At 48.5% G+C, this 18,615-nt stretch overlaps 1 protein-coding gene across 1 annotated transcript; it reads left to right on the top strand.

Moving 5' to 3' along the window:
• The first annotated feature begins 659 nt into the window (after positions 1–659).
• LOC122659317 lies at positions 660–1,028 on the top strand. Its single transcript, XM_043854445.1, has one exon. The coding sequence runs from the start codon at positions 660–662 to the stop codon at positions 1,026–1,028; it is 369 nt and encodes a 122-aa protein (XP_043710380.1).
• The last annotated feature ends 17,587 nt before the right edge of the window (positions 1,029–18,615 follow it).

Here is an 18,615-nt window from a genome sequence, read left to right as displayed (position 1 = left end):
TATGAGATGGACATGGTGGGTAGGGCATGCCCCTGCATGTGGGTATTGTCCCAAAGCAATGATCTATTTCTAGTGATAGGTAAGTGCTTGACTTGAGTGCAGTGAACTCTGAGAGGCTAAGTTAGCACTCAAGTGGCCGAAGTATATCGGAGGTCAATTCTCTACCAGAGATTTGACAGCTAGGGATGTGTTAAATAACTTCCGATAGGCTAAGCAATACCCATTATGGGCTTAGATGACTCTGATACACTTCTCTGACTGAGAGCGATGTTGGAAAAGTGTGGAACCATTGAATTATTGCACATGTTCCTTTGTTTATTTCAATGGTTGTGAGTATTGTATTAATTACTTGTATGTCTTATATAGATACCATCACTGTTTCCAATATGACTCACAACACTGCCCTCACTTCACTTCTTAATGATAATAAGCTGACTGGACCCAACAACTACCTTGAATGGAAGAAAAGGCTTCTACTTGTGTTGAGAGCAGAAAAGATTATGTTAGTTATTGAGGCCACTGGACCCCCTCTGCCTCACACTATTGATGGTGAGGAGTATAAAGCCTGAGAAACTTTTAGGGAAAAGGATGCTTTGGCCACTGGGTATATCTTTAGTTCTGTTGACAAGAACATTCAAAGTGCATGTGATGACTTTGAAATGGCAAAAGGGATCATGAAACACTTGGAGGAGACATTTGGAAAGCAAGATCGTCTTGCTCGTCAAAAAATCTCCTCTGCATTGTTCTCTGCTAAAATGGTTGATTCCACATCTATCTTGGATCATATGATGAGAATGAATAAATACTTCCAGGAATTAGAGGGTTATGGATCAATTTTTGAATTGGATTTCAAGATTGAGATCATTTTTGCCACACTGCCAGACTATTACACTTCGTTTATTGTGAACTATCACATGAATAGGGTGACAGTGAACACCATTTTTGAGTTAACCAATATGCTTACAGAAGCAAAAGGTGCACTCAAGAAAAGCAAGGCAGTGGCTCTTGTCACTGAGAAGAGTTCTTAATCTTCCAAAGTTAAGAAGAAGAGGAAGAACAAGAAGAATAAGGGTAAAGGTAAGACCCCAGTGAGTAAAGAGGGAGGGTTTCAGAAAAGAAAGGCAAAGCTGCTAAAGGAAACTATTTTTATTTTGCGATAAGACAGTTCATTGGAAGAGGAACTTCCATGAATACCTTGCCTCTATGAAGAAGGACAAGGTTGACAAGGTAGGCAAGAAATAATCAGGTATTTTTTAATCCTTTATGTTAAGTAAATCTCATTTGTTGGTACGACCAATTGACTTGTGGTGTATGGACTCTAGGTCCACCGCACATGTTTGCAATATGTTGCATGGGTTTCAGGAGACCAGAAGGACAAGAAGGAATGAGATCACCCTGAGACTTGGAACTAGAGATGAGGTCGACATTGTCTCAGTCGACAAATTTACTATTCATTTTAGTCATTCTGGAATTTTAAAATTAAATACTTGTTATTACATACTTGGATTTAGTAGGAATTTGATTTCTGTTTCAAGATTCGTTAATGAGGGATATACTATGACATTTGATGATGGTTTAAATATTTTTTATAAAAGCAAGCTTGTTGCTGCCGGATATAGAATGCACGGTTTATATTTCCTTAAATCTATCTTGAATGAATCCAATAATTCTAGTATGACCGTTAATGTAATGAAAGCGATCTCCTGAGAACCATACCTGTTGCGTGTGAAAACCTCCGCTGCCCGATTCACCCACGGATGAGCCTGCAAAAAACCGAGTGAGCGCTAGAGAGCCGGTGTGGCTCTGGCCTAAGACTCTCCGACGCTCAAGTTAGGTCTCCGTCGCAACAGCGTAACAGCTTAGTAAGAGTCAGATGAGCGTTCGAGCTCCATACCCGGGTATTTATAGGATGAGATGAGGCGGTTGGAGGAGCCCTTGTATGGTAAAAGTCCTCTATTGGTAGGGCTCTTCCGCGTGGAGCGGAGTGGAGAGTTATTTTTTGAGTCGGACTCTCAGTAAGGTAAGAGTTCTTAAGGGTGAGTGATTCAATTTTGTGCGGGATTACGACATGATTCGTATCCCATGATTATCGGGACATGCTGATGTGGCACCGTGATCTCCAGAGCACCGTTAGTAAGGTTTCTGGAGAGGGCTCGGCCTCGGGCGGCCGTGGCCTTAGTGCTTGGCCTTGGGCGACCGTGGCCTCAGTGCTTGGCCTAGGGTGGCCGTGGCCTCAGTGATCGGCCTCGGCCTCCTTGGTGATCGGCCTCGGCCTCGGCATATATGTAAATTTCCTTCGATCATGCGGGAGCTCGATAGAGTTATGGCACTCTGTCTATGATCGACTTGTGTGGCTCGGCTCAGGGCTCGGCAGGTTTGAGCCTCGGCCATGGAACTTGGTCATGTTATGGAGATCGTTCTTTTGCTCTGCGCCTGGTGTAGCACCGCAAACCGAGTGCTCGGCCCGGTTCTTGGCAGGCTAAGTGCTCGGCCTAGGTGCTCGGCCAGGCAAGAAATAAAGTGCTGCCTCTCTCCGGGTGATCGGTTCGGTTTGGCCCTAGAAGGCTCGGCTAGGTCACGTCCATGTGGCAACCTCTGATTGGCTGGGAGATATATGACTCATCACAGGCCCCCCACTCATCAAAGGTCGACTCGTCCTTGGTGAGTAGAATCTCTTCGTTTGCTGACTGTTCTCCCTCGAGGCCGAGTCCGAGCTCTTTTTCCTTCATCGATTTGATGTTGTACGGACTGACAGTTGAGGTGTCAGTGCCACGTCACTCGACACCATTATGGCGCTCGGGAATTCAAATCGTCTTTTGATATGGACCGTTGAATTTTGCTGAGTTCTTCTCGCCTGTTGGATCTCGGCAACTCAGAGGTTATAAATAGGTGACTCTTTCTCTCTTATTCTTCACTATTTCAAATCTTGGAGTGCTCGGCTAGCTTAGAGTTCTCAGCTCATCAAGTGCTCGGCGTCTTCGGTCTTCTTGTTCATGCTCAGCTCGTCTTCCATCAGTAAGTCCTTCTCCTCCCAGCATGTCAGTTGGTAGTGGTCATGGAGGCGAAGTGTTCGCGAAGGTGGGTGAGGGCGCCAGTCCGAGCCGAGAACTCCCCACTTGTTCTCCTACAATAGACCTGTTGGGCTCAACCTCGAAGGAGCCTGCCGTGGTGGAGCCCCGTCAGGCTGGTGCTGCCGAAGTCCCCCTGCCCTTGGAGTCTGGCCATGTGGCCCAGCCAATGGCTAAAGGCAGAGCCGAGAGCTCGGGATCGTCTTCGACAGATGATGATGAGTCGGACGAGGGAAGGTCTTCCCAAGATGGGGTCGGCTCGGTCGACTCTTCCACCGACGTTCCCTAGTCGGAAGAGGGAAGCATCGGCACAGTTGAGAGCACCATCACCGAGGCCGACCTCGAGCCCTTGCGGGCTACCTACGCCATTCCTGAGGACATCGCCCTCCGAGTCCCCAACCCCAGGGAGATGGCTTGCTTCCTTCGGCCAGGCGAGGTGGCCCTGTATGAGAAAGCGTTCAAGTATGGCTTTAGATTTCCAATGCTCGGGCTGGTGGACCAAATTTTGGACCACTTTCACCTCTCGCCGGGTCAGCTGATGCCAAATGCGTGGTTGCTGCTGTACGGCTTCCACGTTTTCTTCTGCGATATGGGCCTAGGTGCGAGTGTCGCCCTCTTTTCTCGGCTCTACTATTTGAAGCAGTCTTTGGAGAAGGGGTGGTATTACTTCACCCGCCGAGCTAAGAAGGGTTCGGCGCTAAGCAAGCATAAGTTTCTGGTCAGAGTGCCAACCTCCAACAAGCACTGGAAGCCTCAATTTTTCTTTGCTTCCATGCCTGACTGTCCCTTCCGAACTGAGTGGAAGGAGATTAAGCTCAGTTACGTCAACCGAGAGTTGCCTCTGAATGAGAATGAGCAGACCTTGTTTGACATGATTTGTCAGCACCCTCCCCTGGACGTCCTGCCGCTCCAGGACGAGGCATTCCTGAGGACATGGAACCTGACCCCAGGTAGACGACCTGAGCCGAGCCCTTAACTTAGTTTTTTTTTTTTTTTTTTGTTGCTGTCAACTAATTCCTTCCCTTTAACGCAGTGGTCGACGACTTGCCTCTGATAGACGCGGCTTGGCTGAGGGCTGAGCTCCTCGAAGATAGGAAGAAGAAGGCTGCTGATAAGGGCAAGGCGAGGGCTGGGACCTCCAAACCTCGGAAGGGCAAAGCGACTGTGCCAAGTCCAAGGGAAATAGTGGTCGGCCTCGAGGCTGAGATGAGCAAGGGAGATGTTAGCCCTTCGAAGCAAGAGAAGTTCAAGAGGACTCAAGGCGAGCCGAGCCCTCCGAGAGAGGTCAAGCGGCAAAAGTTCTCCTTCAACACCATGGGAGGTAACCCTCCCGGGGTGGCCTTGGGCGTGGACATTGCTCTGCTCGCTCTAGGGAGACCTATGGCTAGTAACGCCCCATTCGACCACCCTGGCGTCTCTTTCCAGGGGACTTGGCCTTGACCTTGGCAGCTCATGCCAAGGAGTGGCTCGATGCGGGCCGGCTCCCCAAGGATAAGGCCATGTTGGAACAGCTCTCGGACCCCAAGCTCCTCTCCACCCTTTTTCAAGATTTCAACACAGTGAGTCTTTATCTTCTTATGCCGGGCAATTCTTTTCGCCTTATTCCCGACCTCACCAATGCTCAGCCTACTTTCTCAGGGTTTTTCTAAGGCGGTCGAGGCAATGCTCCGGTTCGAGCGAGTTCTGAATGAGAATGCTTCTTTGGAGGTTCAAAGCAGGCAGGCCGGGAAGGAGGCCCTCATCGCCATCTAGGCACGTCGAGATGCCGAGGCAAAACTTAAGAAGGCAGAGGCTGACCTTAAGACCGCCCAAGATGAGGCGATCTCCCTCCGATCCCTGCACAAGAAGGAAAAGTAGGTTTTAAAGGCCGAGCTCGAGGAGGCGAGGAAGCAAGCCGCGGACGACCTTGCATGTGCTCGGACCGAGGCGGAGGACGAGTATCTCATGTCGAAGGAGTTCGCCGAGGTGTGTCATGGCCTGAGGAAACCTTCGTATGCCGAGGGTTATGACGAAGGATGAGCCGACCTCCTTAAAGAGCTACGGGCCGCCTATCCCAACCTCAATCTCTCTCAATTCGACGAGGACGCAGCTACCATGGTCGAGGAGTTGGATGACGAGGACGGGGTGGAGGTTGACTAGGTCGGCTTGACTGAGGCCACCCAACTGGGTGAGCCCTCCACTCTCACTGAGGACGACACCTAGGACGCAACCGCCAAGGACCCTGCTGCTAGGGATCCCCTTGACACTGCTGAGCTCTAAAGTTTTCTTTTCTTTTTGATGTATATGTCCCCATGCTTGGGGTTTTGATAACTTTCTTCCTTTTCTTTTTTGTATCTACTGAGCCGAAGGGCTCTTTTTGTACTGTGCCGAGCTTTCGGCTTTTAATGAATGCAAAATATTTTTTCTCCAACTTTGTCTAAGTGTTTGAGCTCAACAATTATCTCTCTTTTTTTTTTATGTTATTCTATTCGTTCGAGTGCCGAGACTGGGTAGTTCCCCCAGCCGAGGTTAGGAACTTCGCTGCTTCAAACCACGTTGCACTGGGTTGTTGGCTCGGTCTGGGTGCTCGGCCGTGTTATGCTTCGATGGACCGAGGTCGAGCTTTTCGTCCGACCTCGTATCCTCAGTTAGCTTTCTGTTTTGAGTGATCAGTTGGGGTCGGTGACCCTCATGGCCGTTCGGTCGAGCCGTCCTTGCAATCGAGCTCAATGCCTTATAGATTTTTGTTCGATTTTAGCTTCTTTTGTACGGCTCAGCCGTGGTGTGAGTCTATGTTTGTTGGTCTGTCAGCCTATGAGGGCTGGTCTTATGACCTTGTTGTCGCCTATGAGGGTTGGTCTGAGATGTCAGCCAGTCTATGAGGACTGGTCTTATGACTCAGCTGCCGACCTATGAGGGTCAGTCTTGGTCATCGGCCAGTCTATGAGGACTGGTCTTAAGACTCAACTGCCGACCTATGAGGGTCGTGCTGACTTTGGCGCTAACTTTCCTTGCTGTCTTGGCTGGGACGTGCTGAGATTTCTGAGGACAAGGTCTCCTTGGCAAAAATGTCGCTCCTTCACCCTCGAGTCGTAGTACTTTGCCGTCCTTCTGCTGGTAAGTTGTGTTTCGAAGCAAAGCATTCTCTCGAACTTCATCGAGGAAATCAAGATTGGCCCTGAGTCTGCCCTCGTATGTCCTTTCGTCAAAGTTGAGCACTTGATACGATGAGGCCTTGACCTCTATCGGGGTGAGGGCTTCAGTGCCATAAGCTAGCCGAAATGGGCTTTCTCCCGTGGGTGTTCTCACTGTCGTCCGATAGGCCCAAAGGACGCTCGGGAGCTCTTCCACCCACCTTCCTTTGGCTTCATCCAGTCTTCTTTTGATCCCCGCCAATAGTGTTCGGTTCGACACTTCCACTTGCCCATTGGCTTGTGGATGAGCTACTGAGACCGGGCAAAAATCAATGTAGAAGTGCTTGTAGAACTCCCGGAAGCTCGGATTATTGAATTGTGCACCGTTGTCCGTGATGAGCACTTTGGGTAGCCCAAACCGGTAGATAACTTTATCCTGAAAGAATTTCTCTATGCTCTTTTCTGTGATGGTGGCCAAGGGCTCGGCCTCAACCCACTTGGTGAAGTAGTCGATGGCCATGCCCACATATTTTTGATTTCCAGAAGCCGGGGTAAAGTCTCCGAGAATATCCATCCCCCACATGGCGAAAAGGATCGGGCTCAACATTGAGGTCAGCTTTGTCGTAGGTCGGCTCGTAATTGGTGCGAACAGTTGGCAGTTCTCGCACGTCTTTACGTACTTTATGGCCTCTTCTTGCATCCTCGGCCAATAGAAACCTTGTCGAAGTATCTTGTATACCAATGCTCGGCCCTCCATGTGGCTCCCGTATATTCCTTCGTGCACTTCGGCCAAGGCGTACTCGGCCCCTTTCGGTCCGAGGCACTGTAGGAGGGGAGCCGAGATAGTTCTCTTGTACAATACACCGTTGATCATTATGTACTTTGTGGCTCAGATCTTGACTTTCCTTGCCTCGTCTCGATTCTTCGGGAGTTGATTATTTTCTAAGTAGTTGACGATTGGGTCCATCCAGGTCGGCCCGTCCTTTTCTATGTGGTTCACACTTTCTTCTTACAGGGATGGCTTCTCAAGAATCTCTATGTATACTGATCAGCTCAGATTCAGGAGGTCGGCCTCGGCCAACCGTGAGAGGGAGTCAGCCACAACATTTTCTTACCTTGGTACTCGGGTCATCTCAAAATGCTCGAGCTCGGAGATCAGTGCTCGGGCTCGACTTAGGTATGCCATCATTCTTTCATCCTTAGCTTTGTACTCACCGTTGACTTGATTGACCACAAGTTGGGAGTCGCTTTGTACTTTTAGTCGCCCGACACCTATAGCCTTGCTCACTCAGAGCCTGGCCAGGAGGGCTTCGTACTCGACCTCATTGTTCGAGGCCGAAAACCTGAATCTTAGGGCGTATTGGATGCGAAAACCCTCGGGGCTAACCAACATCAAGCCTGCTCCACACCCAACGGAATTGCTTAAACCGTCAACATTCATGATCCATGAATGTTTGGCTTTGGGCTCGGCCTCAGCCTCTGTCGTTGATTCGGCATCCCGCACCTCGGGGTTGGGTATAGTACATTCTGCTATGAAGTCCGCCAGAGCTTGTCCCTTTATCGCCGTCCTTGATTGGTAGCTTAGGTCTTATTCGCTCAGCTCTACTGCCCACGCGATCAATCGACCCGACACATCCAGCTTGTGTAATATCTTTTTGAGAGGCTGATCCTTCAACACGGCCATCGGATGAGCTTGGAAATAGGGCCTCAGCTTTCTCACGGCCGTTAGGAGGGCAAAGGCTACTTTCTCGAACTTTGAATACCTTGTTTCGACGTCGACGAGGATGTGGCTGATGTAGTATATGGGCTTTTATGCTCGACCCTCTTCCTGGATCAGTACCGCACTGACCGCAATCGGGGTCACGGTAAGGTAAATTTGGAGCTCTTCTTTTGGCTCGGGTCGGGAGAGGAGCGGCGGGTTCTCCAAGTATTTCTTCAGGTCTTCAAATGCTCGCTGGCATTCATCGGTCCATTTGAAATCCTTCGAGCTTTGAATGTTCTTCAAAGTTTTGAAGAATGGGAGACACTTGTCGCCCGACTTCGATATGAACCATGCCAGTGCTGTAACTCTTCCGTTCAGTCTTTGCACCTCTCGGACCATCTTTGGAGGGCTCATCTCTTGGATGGCCCTGATCTTCGCCAGGTTGGCCTCGATGCCCTGAATGGAGACCATAAAACCGAGGAATTTTCCCGAAGTTATGCCGAAGGCGCATTTGGCGGGGTTCAGCTTCATTTGGTTCTTTCTTAGCACGCGGAAGGCCTCTTTCAGATCGGCTAAATGATGCTCGACTTTTAAGCTCTTCACCAACATGTCTTCTACATAGACTTCCATGTTTCTGCCGATTTGCGCACATAATATGTAGTTCACCAACCGTTGGTATGTTGCTTCGGTGTTCTTCAACCCGAACGGCATGACCTTGTAGCAAAAATTTTCTTGGTCGGTTCGAAAAGCCGTGTAGGATTCATCCTCTTTGTGCATTAGAATTTGATTATAGCCGGAGTACGCATCCATAAAGCTCAGCATCTCATGCCCAGCAGTGGCGTCTATCAACAAGTCGATCCGAGGCAGCGGGTACTCATCTTTCGGGCATGCCTTATTGAGGTCGGTGTAGTCGATGCACATCCTCCACTTTCCATTCGGCTTGGGAACCATGACGACGTTCGCCAACCAAGTCGAGAGATTTTCTTCCCGGATGAACCCTGATCGTTGGAGCTTCTCCACTTCCTCTCTGATCGCGGCTTGCCGATCAAGAGCATAGTTCCTTCTCTTCTATTGGATCAGCTTTCGGCTCGGATCCACATGGAGTCAGTGCTTGACTATGTGCCTCGGTATGCCCGGCATCTCGGCGGCTGACTAGGTGAAGACATCGGCATTCGCCTTCAAGAAGTTTCCAAGCAAATTCCTTTGTTCTTTGCTCAACAATGATCTGAGTTGTACTGTCTTCATTGGATCTTCATCGCTGAGGGAGAATGGGATGGTCTTCCACGGACCTTCTGCGCCTTTCAGTGAGCTCATCCCGCTGGTCCTTGGGGAGGTGCTTGATGCACATTTCCATTCCTCGGACATTCCCCTTGTTTTGCTTGACGAAGGCGGCATAGCACTCCCGGGATTTCTCTGATACCGTTCTCCATGGGGAATTTCATCTTCAAATGCATCGACGAGATTATGGCTTGGAGAGCGGTCATAGATGGGCGGCTGAGTATGGCATTGAAAGCCACCACCGATCGTACTACCATGATTTTGACTTGGATCGTCGCTTGACATGGAGCTTGTCCAAACATGACTAGTAGGTCAATTGAGCCCTTGATTGTGGCGGCGGCCCCAGAACCCATGAAGTTCCTTCTGGCTTGAGTGCATCATTGCCGAAGCCAAATTGTCGGTATGCTTCTAGCGACATATGGTCCATAGATGCGCCCGTGTCGACCAATACTGGATGAACTGGTCTCCTCGCGATTTCCACATGCACCACCAAAGCATCATCGTGAGGCAAACTTATACCTTCGAGTTTGGCCTCGGTAAAGGAGATTGTTGCTTCAGACTTCGACCTTTTGCTCGGCAACTTCGCGACCCCAATGAACCACGTATTCTCCTTGGCCTTCCGCGTGGACTCTTGTCTGGGCCCCCCAAGGATGGTGTATATGGGGGCCCCCTTGTCATTGCTCGGCCCCGATCCATCATCTTTCCTTTCGGTCCGGTCCTTAGGCTCGTCTTGTTTGGTCCTTCGGCCATCTGTCCTCGGCTTGACCTTTCTCCTATCGTGATCCTCGGGTCGTCGACCCTCACGTTCTTCTCGGCTTCCTTTGACATATCGCTTCAGGTGCCCTGCCTTTATCAGCTCTTCAATTTCTCTTTTCAACTGATAACAATCCTCGGTGTCGTGCCCGGTGTCCTTGTGGAATTGACAATACTTGTAGGGATTCTGGGATGACCCGACTTGCATCGGTCGGGGTCGGTGGATGTACCAGTCATCCTGTAATTGCATCAAAATCTCCTTACACGAGGTATTCAGTGGGGTGTAATCGGGGCTCTGAGCTCGGTCGGTTCTCTCGACTCGGTGGTCAGTCTTGGGCAGCTTTTCCTCTTTGCGATCATCGATCGTCAGTCTTTTCTTCTCGGCCATGCCTTCGTTCCCCTTCCGGGCTTAGAGCACCTCTGCCATATTTGCAAACTCATTGCACCTCTCCAAGAGCTCGACCATGTTTTTGGTCGGCTTCTGGGCCAAGTCCTTGATGAGGTCCATGTCAATGTGTTCGTTGCTCATCGCAGTATGGGCCATGGCCTCATCCAAATCCTTGATGTCTAAGGACTCTTTGTTGAAACACGAGACGAACGCTCGAATCGACTCATCAGACCTCTGCTTCACGATAAGGAGGTTGACCGTCGCCTTCTTGTGCTGCATGCTACTCTGGAAGCGAGTAACAAAGGCTTGACAGAGTTGAGCAAAGCTTGTTATGGAGTTCGGCGGCAATCAGGAGAACCATGAGGTCGCCGCGCCCTTGAGAGACGAAGGGAAAGCTCGGCAGGAGATGATTTCGGTCCCCTCGTACATGGTCATCATCGCGTTGAAGTAATTGATGTGATCCGTCGGGTCCGTGGTTCCATCATATAGGTCGAAGGGAGGCGGCTTGAACCCGATCGATACTGGTGCAGTCATGATCTCAGGAGGATAAGGGTGCCGTCCGACCAGTGAGTAGGCGTTCGGGGTCACCTATTTCTTCAACCCCTCAACCTGCTCAGCCGATTCTCGCAGTCTCCTTTCCAGCTCAGCTTCAGGTGCTCGGCCATTCGGCTACTCAGCTCAGTACGAGTTATCTTCTTCATTCGGCCGAGGTCGGCCATTTTATCCTTCAGCTCGGGATTGATTCGCTCGTTCGTCCCATTAAGGCCGACCATTAAGGTTGGCTCGGTCAGCCTCACCCCTTCTTGTTCCTCTTCCTACTTGGAAGTTAGACCCGCGGGGGCTTCTCTGTTGCTCTTCTCGGAGAGGCGGGCTTTGACGCCGGGGGCTATGGCGAGATCTTTCTCCTTGCCTCGCAACACATCTCCCATTTGGCTCGTCGGCTTGTTCTCAGTGTCCCCTCGGCTGCCCGTCCTCTCCGAGCCAATTAGAAAATATCGATCTTCTCGCTATCGATGCCGCTGGTTCAATCTTTCGCCCGGCCATCGGGCTCTGACGATGCTCCTGCTCATCCCGTAGAGCACTCCTGTTGGGACCCAGAGGAGGAGTTTTCTGACGGGGCAGATGAGAGGATGCTGCTCGGCTCGGCTCGGCCCGATGCCGGCCACCATTCTACTGCATGTTTCCCTCGATGAGCGCAAGTGCCAAGGGGGGTACGACTGGTGGCTGGCCTAGCAACCCGCCCTGGGCCATTTGTCCCATGAGAGTTCGTAACATCTTGTTGGTATGCAGCAGTTGAAGCTGAACGTCCATGACTTGTCAGTTGTTCATTGGGGCTTCCGGATCCAAATTTCCCTGCACGGGTGGTGGCAGTGGTAAATTCAGCCCTGAATGGTTCGGATCGACCCTCGGCCATCCTTTTACCATCATGTCCAGCATACTTCCGCCATTTCCACCATCCACCAGGGGAATCGGGTTGGCCGTGGCTCCCGTGCTGGGCTGCGCTCCTCCCCCTTGTGGGGGTCTTTCAATCGTGCCTTGCCACGACGTTTCAGGGGGTGGCAAACGTCTCGCTTGCCTATTAGGTTGTGGCTCATCCCCACGGGAGGCGGAGCCGTGCTGTCCTGATCTTGTTTGCAGCACCATTGTCTTCGCTCCTTGGATTGGCAGAAACGACGATGACTGATTTACGTCGTTCCCACAGATGGTGCAAAATCTGTTGCGTGTGAAAACCTCCGCTGCCCGGTTTGCCCATGGATGAGCCTGTAAAAAATCGAGTGAGCGCTAGAGAGCCGGTGTGGCTCCGGCCTAAGACTCTCCGATGCTCTAGTTAGGTCTCCATCGCAACAGCGTAACAGCTTAGTAAAAGTCAGATGAGCATTTGAGCTCCATACCTGGGTATTTATAGGATGAGATGAGGCGGTTGGAGGAGCCCTTGTATGGTAAGAGTCCTCTATTGGTAGGGCTCTTCCACGTGGAGCAGAGTGGAGAGTTATTTTTGGGGTCGGACTCTCAGTAAGGTAAGAGTCCTTAAGGGTGAGTGATTCGATTCCGTGCGGGATTGCGACCCCATTCGTATCCCATGATTATCGGGACATGCTAATGTGGCGTCGTGATCTCCGGAGCACCGTTATTGAGGTTTTTGGAGAGGGCTCAGCCTCGAGCGGCCGTGGCCTCGGTGCTCGGCCTCAGGCGGCCGGGGCCTTAGTGCTTGGTCTTGGGCGACCTTGGCCTCAATACTCGGCCTAGGGTGGCCGTGGCCTCAGTGATCGGCCTAGGGTGGCCGTGGCCTCAGTGATCGGCCTCGGCCTCGGCCTTGGCGTATATGTAAATTTCTTTCGGTCATACGGGAGCTCGGCCTAGTTATGGCACTCCGTCTATGATCGACTTATGTGGGCTCGGCTCAGGGCTTGGCAGGTCTGAGCCTTGGCCATGGAACTTGGTCATGTTAGGGGAGATCATTCTTTTACTCTGCGCTCGGTGTAGCGTCGCGAATCGGGTGCTCAGACCGGTTCTTGGCAGGCTAAGTGCTCGGCCTAGGTGCTCGGCCAGGCAAGAAATGAAATGTTGCCTCTCTCCGGGTGATCAGTTCGGTTTGGCCCTGGAAGGTTCGGCTCAGTCACGTCCATGTGGTGACCTCTGATTGGCTGGGAGATCTATGACTCATCAATACCTATCTTTGGCATCTTAGGTTAGGCCACATTGGTGTGGATAGGATTAATAGATTGGTAAGAGATGGACCTCTTGAAAGTCTTTAGGTACAACCATATGCAACCTGTGAATCCTATCTACAAGGAAAAATGGCCAAGAAGCCATTCCCAAACAAGGGAACTACAGCTAAAGGTATATAGGATCTCATCCACTCAAATGTATGTGGGCCATTAAATGTCCAAGCTAGGAATGGATATTATTATTTCATCACGTTCACTGATGACTATTCATGATATGGATACATTTACCTAATGCATCAAAAATCGAAAACCTTTGAAAAGTTCAAAGAGTTCCAAGACGAGGTAGAAAACCAATTAGGTAGACGTGTCAAATGCCTCCAATCAGATCGAGGTGGTGAATATTTATCAGATGAGTTTGATGACCACTTACGGAAAAAGGGTATCTTATCACAGCTAATTGCACCAGGAACACCATAACAAAATGGTGTCTCAGAAAGAAGGAATCGAACTCTATTCGATATGGTTCGTTCCATTTTTACGTACTCTCAGCTTCCTTTATCTTTCTGGGGATATACCTTAGAAACGACTGTTTATATTCTAAGCAGGGTACCTAGTAAGTTTGTGCCTAAAACTCCTTATGAGTTGTGGAATGGACGAAAGCCTAGTCTACAATATCTAAAGGTATGGGGCTGCATTGCACATGTGAAAAAGCAGCTGACAGACAAACTAAAGTCCAGGACTAATAGATGTCATTTCATAGTATATCCTTAAGGGACCATAAGATATTATTTCTATAATCCTATGGAACTAAAAGTGATTATTAGCAAACATGCCACATTCCTCGAGGAGGATCAAATCACTCCCAAAGCTGATCTTGTAATGATCTAAGAGTTGGATAACTAGGATACTCGGAATATCCCAATGTAGCCTGCTAATGACTTACTACCACCAATACAAACCCTTGTAGAGCCGCGACGTAGTGGGAGGACGGTTAGACCTCCGAAGCACCTAGTCTTCTTCAGTGAAGATTCAGATAATGTAAAAGAGTTCTACATGGTCACCGACTCTTTAGATTTGGATCCCAATACGTACAAGGAAGTTATACAGGATACAGAGGTTGATAGATGGTATGATGCTATGAAAGCTGAGATGAATTCCATGAAGTTTGGACTCTAGTAGATCCACCAGAGGGTGTCAAGCCCATTGGTTGTAAAAGGATTTACAAGAAGAAGAGAGGTGTAGATGGAAACATGGAAGGACTCAAGGCTAGACTGGTTACAAAAGCTTACACCCAATGTCAAACCTACCCCAATCTGACTTAGATTTTGCTTAAGGAACAGGGATCAGCAACCACCCACACCAATTATCTGTGGTGTATCACTCTAGTGGTTACAATCAATAGGGAACCCCCGTAGATGACATCCACCATACCTGTAAGAAGGTGGGTTGCAACGAATCGTTATCGTCTATGGTTCCTTGACCGGTGCGGTTCCCTAGTGCCTCTTATAAGAGGGGGTGGGACCCACCTGGGGCACCTAATCGAACACTCTACCCGGGTGGAGTCCACCCTCCTCTTGTGAGAGGCACTAGGGAACCACACTGGTTATGGAACCGCATACGATAAAAATTTGGGTTGCAACACCCTGCAACTGCTCAGCCCATCACATGTTGTATAACATAGAGCACAGGTATTTCTCTCTCCTGAGTACTAAGGGGGCCATGCTCTTAAATATATCAGCCTTGTATAAGTAATTGGGTGTGGGGAAGGTACAATGTGGAAAAACAAACCCCAGGGGGAAACATAGGCACAATTCAACAGTGCATCATTCACCGGATGATGCACTGGACGATTGGCCCAAAGCTCCAGTGATGCCAAAACCTGTATTTTCCCATTCCAAGCTTGTGGGAACTAGATCTAATACCTTCAAACACCTCCAATATGTACCTTGGAATTTTAGGAACCAATCCCCATCTTAGAATCCATGTGGGCCCCACCTATGTAGCTAAACAAGGTAAAAATCCCTTTAAAAATGCATTTTTCCTATAGGACTGCCTAGCCAAACAGACCTTAGTTCTATAAAAACTATAAATAGGGGCCCAGCTTAGAAATTAGGCTATTACTGTTCTTAAACAACAGAGAAAGAAAGGAAGAGAGAAAGAAGGAAGGAGAAGGGAAGATAAGGAGGGCTTGTGCTTGAGCAAGCCTTGGCCGAATTCTTCCACAGCTTAAGGTAAGCTCACCTATCCTGAAATGCTTACATAATTATGACTCCATCTCTGTTCTTTTTGAACCCCAAAAACCAAAGGTATATAGATTATCTGTCACACCCCAAACCACCCCCTGGGAGGATTAGGTAGGTGACCCGAATTGCATCATGGCAATCTGCCAAATCCCTCGAATCTAGAAGTAGTTAATACAGTCATGGACACACACATCCATATCATTACCACAAGTAAGATCAGAGTGCCACAAATTGTTCCATTCCCCATTACAACCCACAAACTGAACAGTAAAAGCTGACATATATATAAGCGGTAACAAGGTAAATATACACAGGGCGAGATAACTCAACCCAAAAAGAAAAGAAGAAAACTAACAAGAACAAGAATGGAGATAAACTCCTGACAAAATAAAAAAGGAGTCCCTAAGACAAAAAAACATCATGAGCACCCCTCACGGGTCATCATCAATAACCACTGAGAACGCTCACATCATCGGTACGACCTCCATCGGGGTCCATACCAATATCATCATAACCACAAGGGCTCTTCTCCTCGTAATGAGCCTCCATGCCACAGCGGCATCCACCTATAGAATCATCTATAGAAAAACATATACAACAGAGTGTGAGCCCCACTAAGCCCATGAGTAAAACATATCATCATGCATGTATATGTAACCACATTCCACATGATCCTACATGATATGCAAGTCTAGATTATTTATTAGCCACCTATCAATACAGCTGAGGCAGGTTAGTGCTACTACAATCCCCAATACATGTATCCTTGGTGTGGGCTTGGTTACCCTTTCCCATGATACACCCATTGAGTTGTCGGAGAAGACCAGTTAGCTCCAGCGCACTAATCCATGGTCAGCCTGACCAGCCCTCTGTGATTAACCTATGAGGTAACCAACTTAATATCAAATTCACCATTTCGGTGCTTCCTGGCATGTAGCACGAGGATCAACTTTGTTTGGCTTATAGCCATAAATCACCTATCAGTGCTTCCCAGTTTATAGCTCGAGGCATCCCAGCATATTGTCGAGGCTTCCCGGCGTAAACGCCCGAGGTTTTACGATAGTCCTCACAGGCATCCAACACCTTAACCCCTGTTGGCAAGGGTGCGTAGCACGAGTGATGAATCTCTAGCCCCATGTCTATATGGCATCGTATGAGTCAGGTGGTGTCAACCATATCCCATACTACGGGCTACCACAAGCATCATTTCCAAGTGGACTATGGCATCTAGTCTAACATTCACAATCATCATAATATATTCAACAGAGTTGATCAACAGTCATACGATGTGTAATAATTATGAAATTGAATCTGATTAGATAACACATCATTATAATTAAAGAATTTATTGCCGGCATAATAATATTGTTACACGTACATGCACGATAACATTTCACTCACCTGGGTCTGGTTCTAGGAATTCAGTTGTAGTTTCAGTTTCGGCTGCAGTCTGGCAGTAGGCCTTGAGCACGGGATCAAACCCTAAGTATAAATTAGAAATATGTTATTGAATATTCCAAGCTATTTTTGGATGTCCTAGGGTTGATCTAGGCTCACTGGGTTGACTCGGTGTACAGTTGGTCATCACTTGGAATTCTCTGGGCCTTGCACTGGGCTTTAGGCCTATGTCCAGGTGTATCATCCGGAGAATGTGGTCTAGGGGCAGAATGGTCATTTACCCCTACAGTACGTGGTTCAAAGTCATAACAGCCTTACAACAGTGATCCCAATTCAGTAGTGCTGTCGGACCAACACAGACAGGGTTTCCAAGCCCTACGGAGCCCACTTGGGTACCCAAGGTATCCATTCTTATGGACAGATGTGAGGAGGGGTATTTTGATCATTTACCACCTCCTTACACTGCATATAGTCCATACATGGAGGTCCCCAAAGCAGACCAGCAAAACTGTCACTTTTTATTCTCTGGGCGATGTCTCTGGGTGATGTCTGCATCGCCCAGTGCATTGCCTAGAGATTACAGCAAAGCTGTTTCTCTTTGGGCTTGCACAGGGGTTTGACCCAGGATTAGGGCCTTGCACCCACATGCCACTCAAGGCCTTTTGCACCTATTTTCAGGTGTGGGAACCACATTTATGGAGAGGAGTGAGAATACCTGGAGTCCAAGTAGTACATTATGTTGTAGGCAGTGCAACTGCAAGGATCTGCAATCCATCTTCTGACAGATATGTAGGAGGACATCCTTGGGGGTTCTCCATTAAATTCAATCATTGGAGTGATACTCCACAGTGTGCTTGGATGCCATGTCAGGGGTTCCTATCCTTCAATCAAAATTCCATCTAGTCAGGGGCAGGTTTGACATTGTCTCTGTAGGAAACTCTATGGAATCACTACCTGGAGCTCCAGGATTGCTTAGATCATGCATGCATGTCTAGTTTTAGGAATTTATATGAATCTATACTGTTTCAGCTTACTAGTGTATGCATCTTAAATTCTAGCCATGCATCTAGCTAGATTTCATGCCTGATCATGCATGCAAACCATAGATGATGAGCTAGGGGCATAGATCTTTGCATGCATGAGGTGTTTTGCATACTAGAGCTTAGGATCTTGGCTGTAAAGCATGTGCATGCCTGCTATTGTGTTTATTTTTGAGGTTTGAGTGGCTGCATGTCTGATCTCAGCCTTGCATACTGATTTGTTTGATGTTTGAACCCAAACCCATCAATCACTAGACAAACCCTATTTAGGAACCACCATAACCATTACTTTAGCTTAATTATAAGCTACACTACCCTCGGAAAGCATCCCAAATCAAAGATGGGATGAATCCAACAGCTAAAACCAAGCCCTGAGCAAGGAAACTCGTGTCCAACAGGGACTGGAGGATGCACTGGATGTTTGGTCTAAACGTCCAGTGAATCGTCCAGTGATGTTGTACTTGGTCTAATCTGGTCTAGCCTATTAGACCATCACTCGCAGGCTTAGGATAGTGTAGGGGGCATGAAGGTCACTCTAAAACCTTACCCCAACCATCCTTGCTGGTAACCATGTCTTGAGTGTATCTGTGGATCCAAAAAGGTGGTCAGAAACCCACACTGTAACCCAAGCCAAACTTGGAAAAGAACTATGCTACTGTTCCCATAATTGTTAAACAATGATTAAGCAAACCTAAACCAATCCTGGAACTCTAAGACCCTTTTGAGACAGTGTTTGACATGTTCTAATGGTCCGATTAACATAGGTTATAACTCCGAACATGAGGTACAGTGTCAGACACCGACTCGGACCGAGCCGACTGAAGAACAAGCGGGATTTGCACAAGGTGAGTGGAACTACACCATGGGTGTAGGTGTAACATGACTGATGAGTCATGACAATAACAACAATATTTACTATTTTATTTATTTAAATTATTTATATTCCTATTTCATTTCTGATTC

The sequence above is a fragment of the Telopea speciosissima genome, chromosome 4 (assembly GCF_018873765.1).
Source record: "Telopea speciosissima isolate NSW1024214 ecotype Mountain lineage chromosome 4, Tspe_v1, whole genome shotgun sequence".
Taxonomy (NCBI): domain Eukaryota; kingdom Viridiplantae; phylum Streptophyta; class Magnoliopsida; order Proteales; family Proteaceae; genus Telopea; species Telopea speciosissima.
Note: the sequence above shows the minus strand (reverse complement) of the source record. Positions and strands in the feature narration are given on the sequence as shown.

Excerpts from the sequence above, each read along its gene's own strand:
- LOC122659317 (XM_043854445.1), top strand. The coding sequence starts at position 660 with ATGGCAAAAGGGATCATGAAACACTTGGAGGAGACATTTGGAAAGCAA.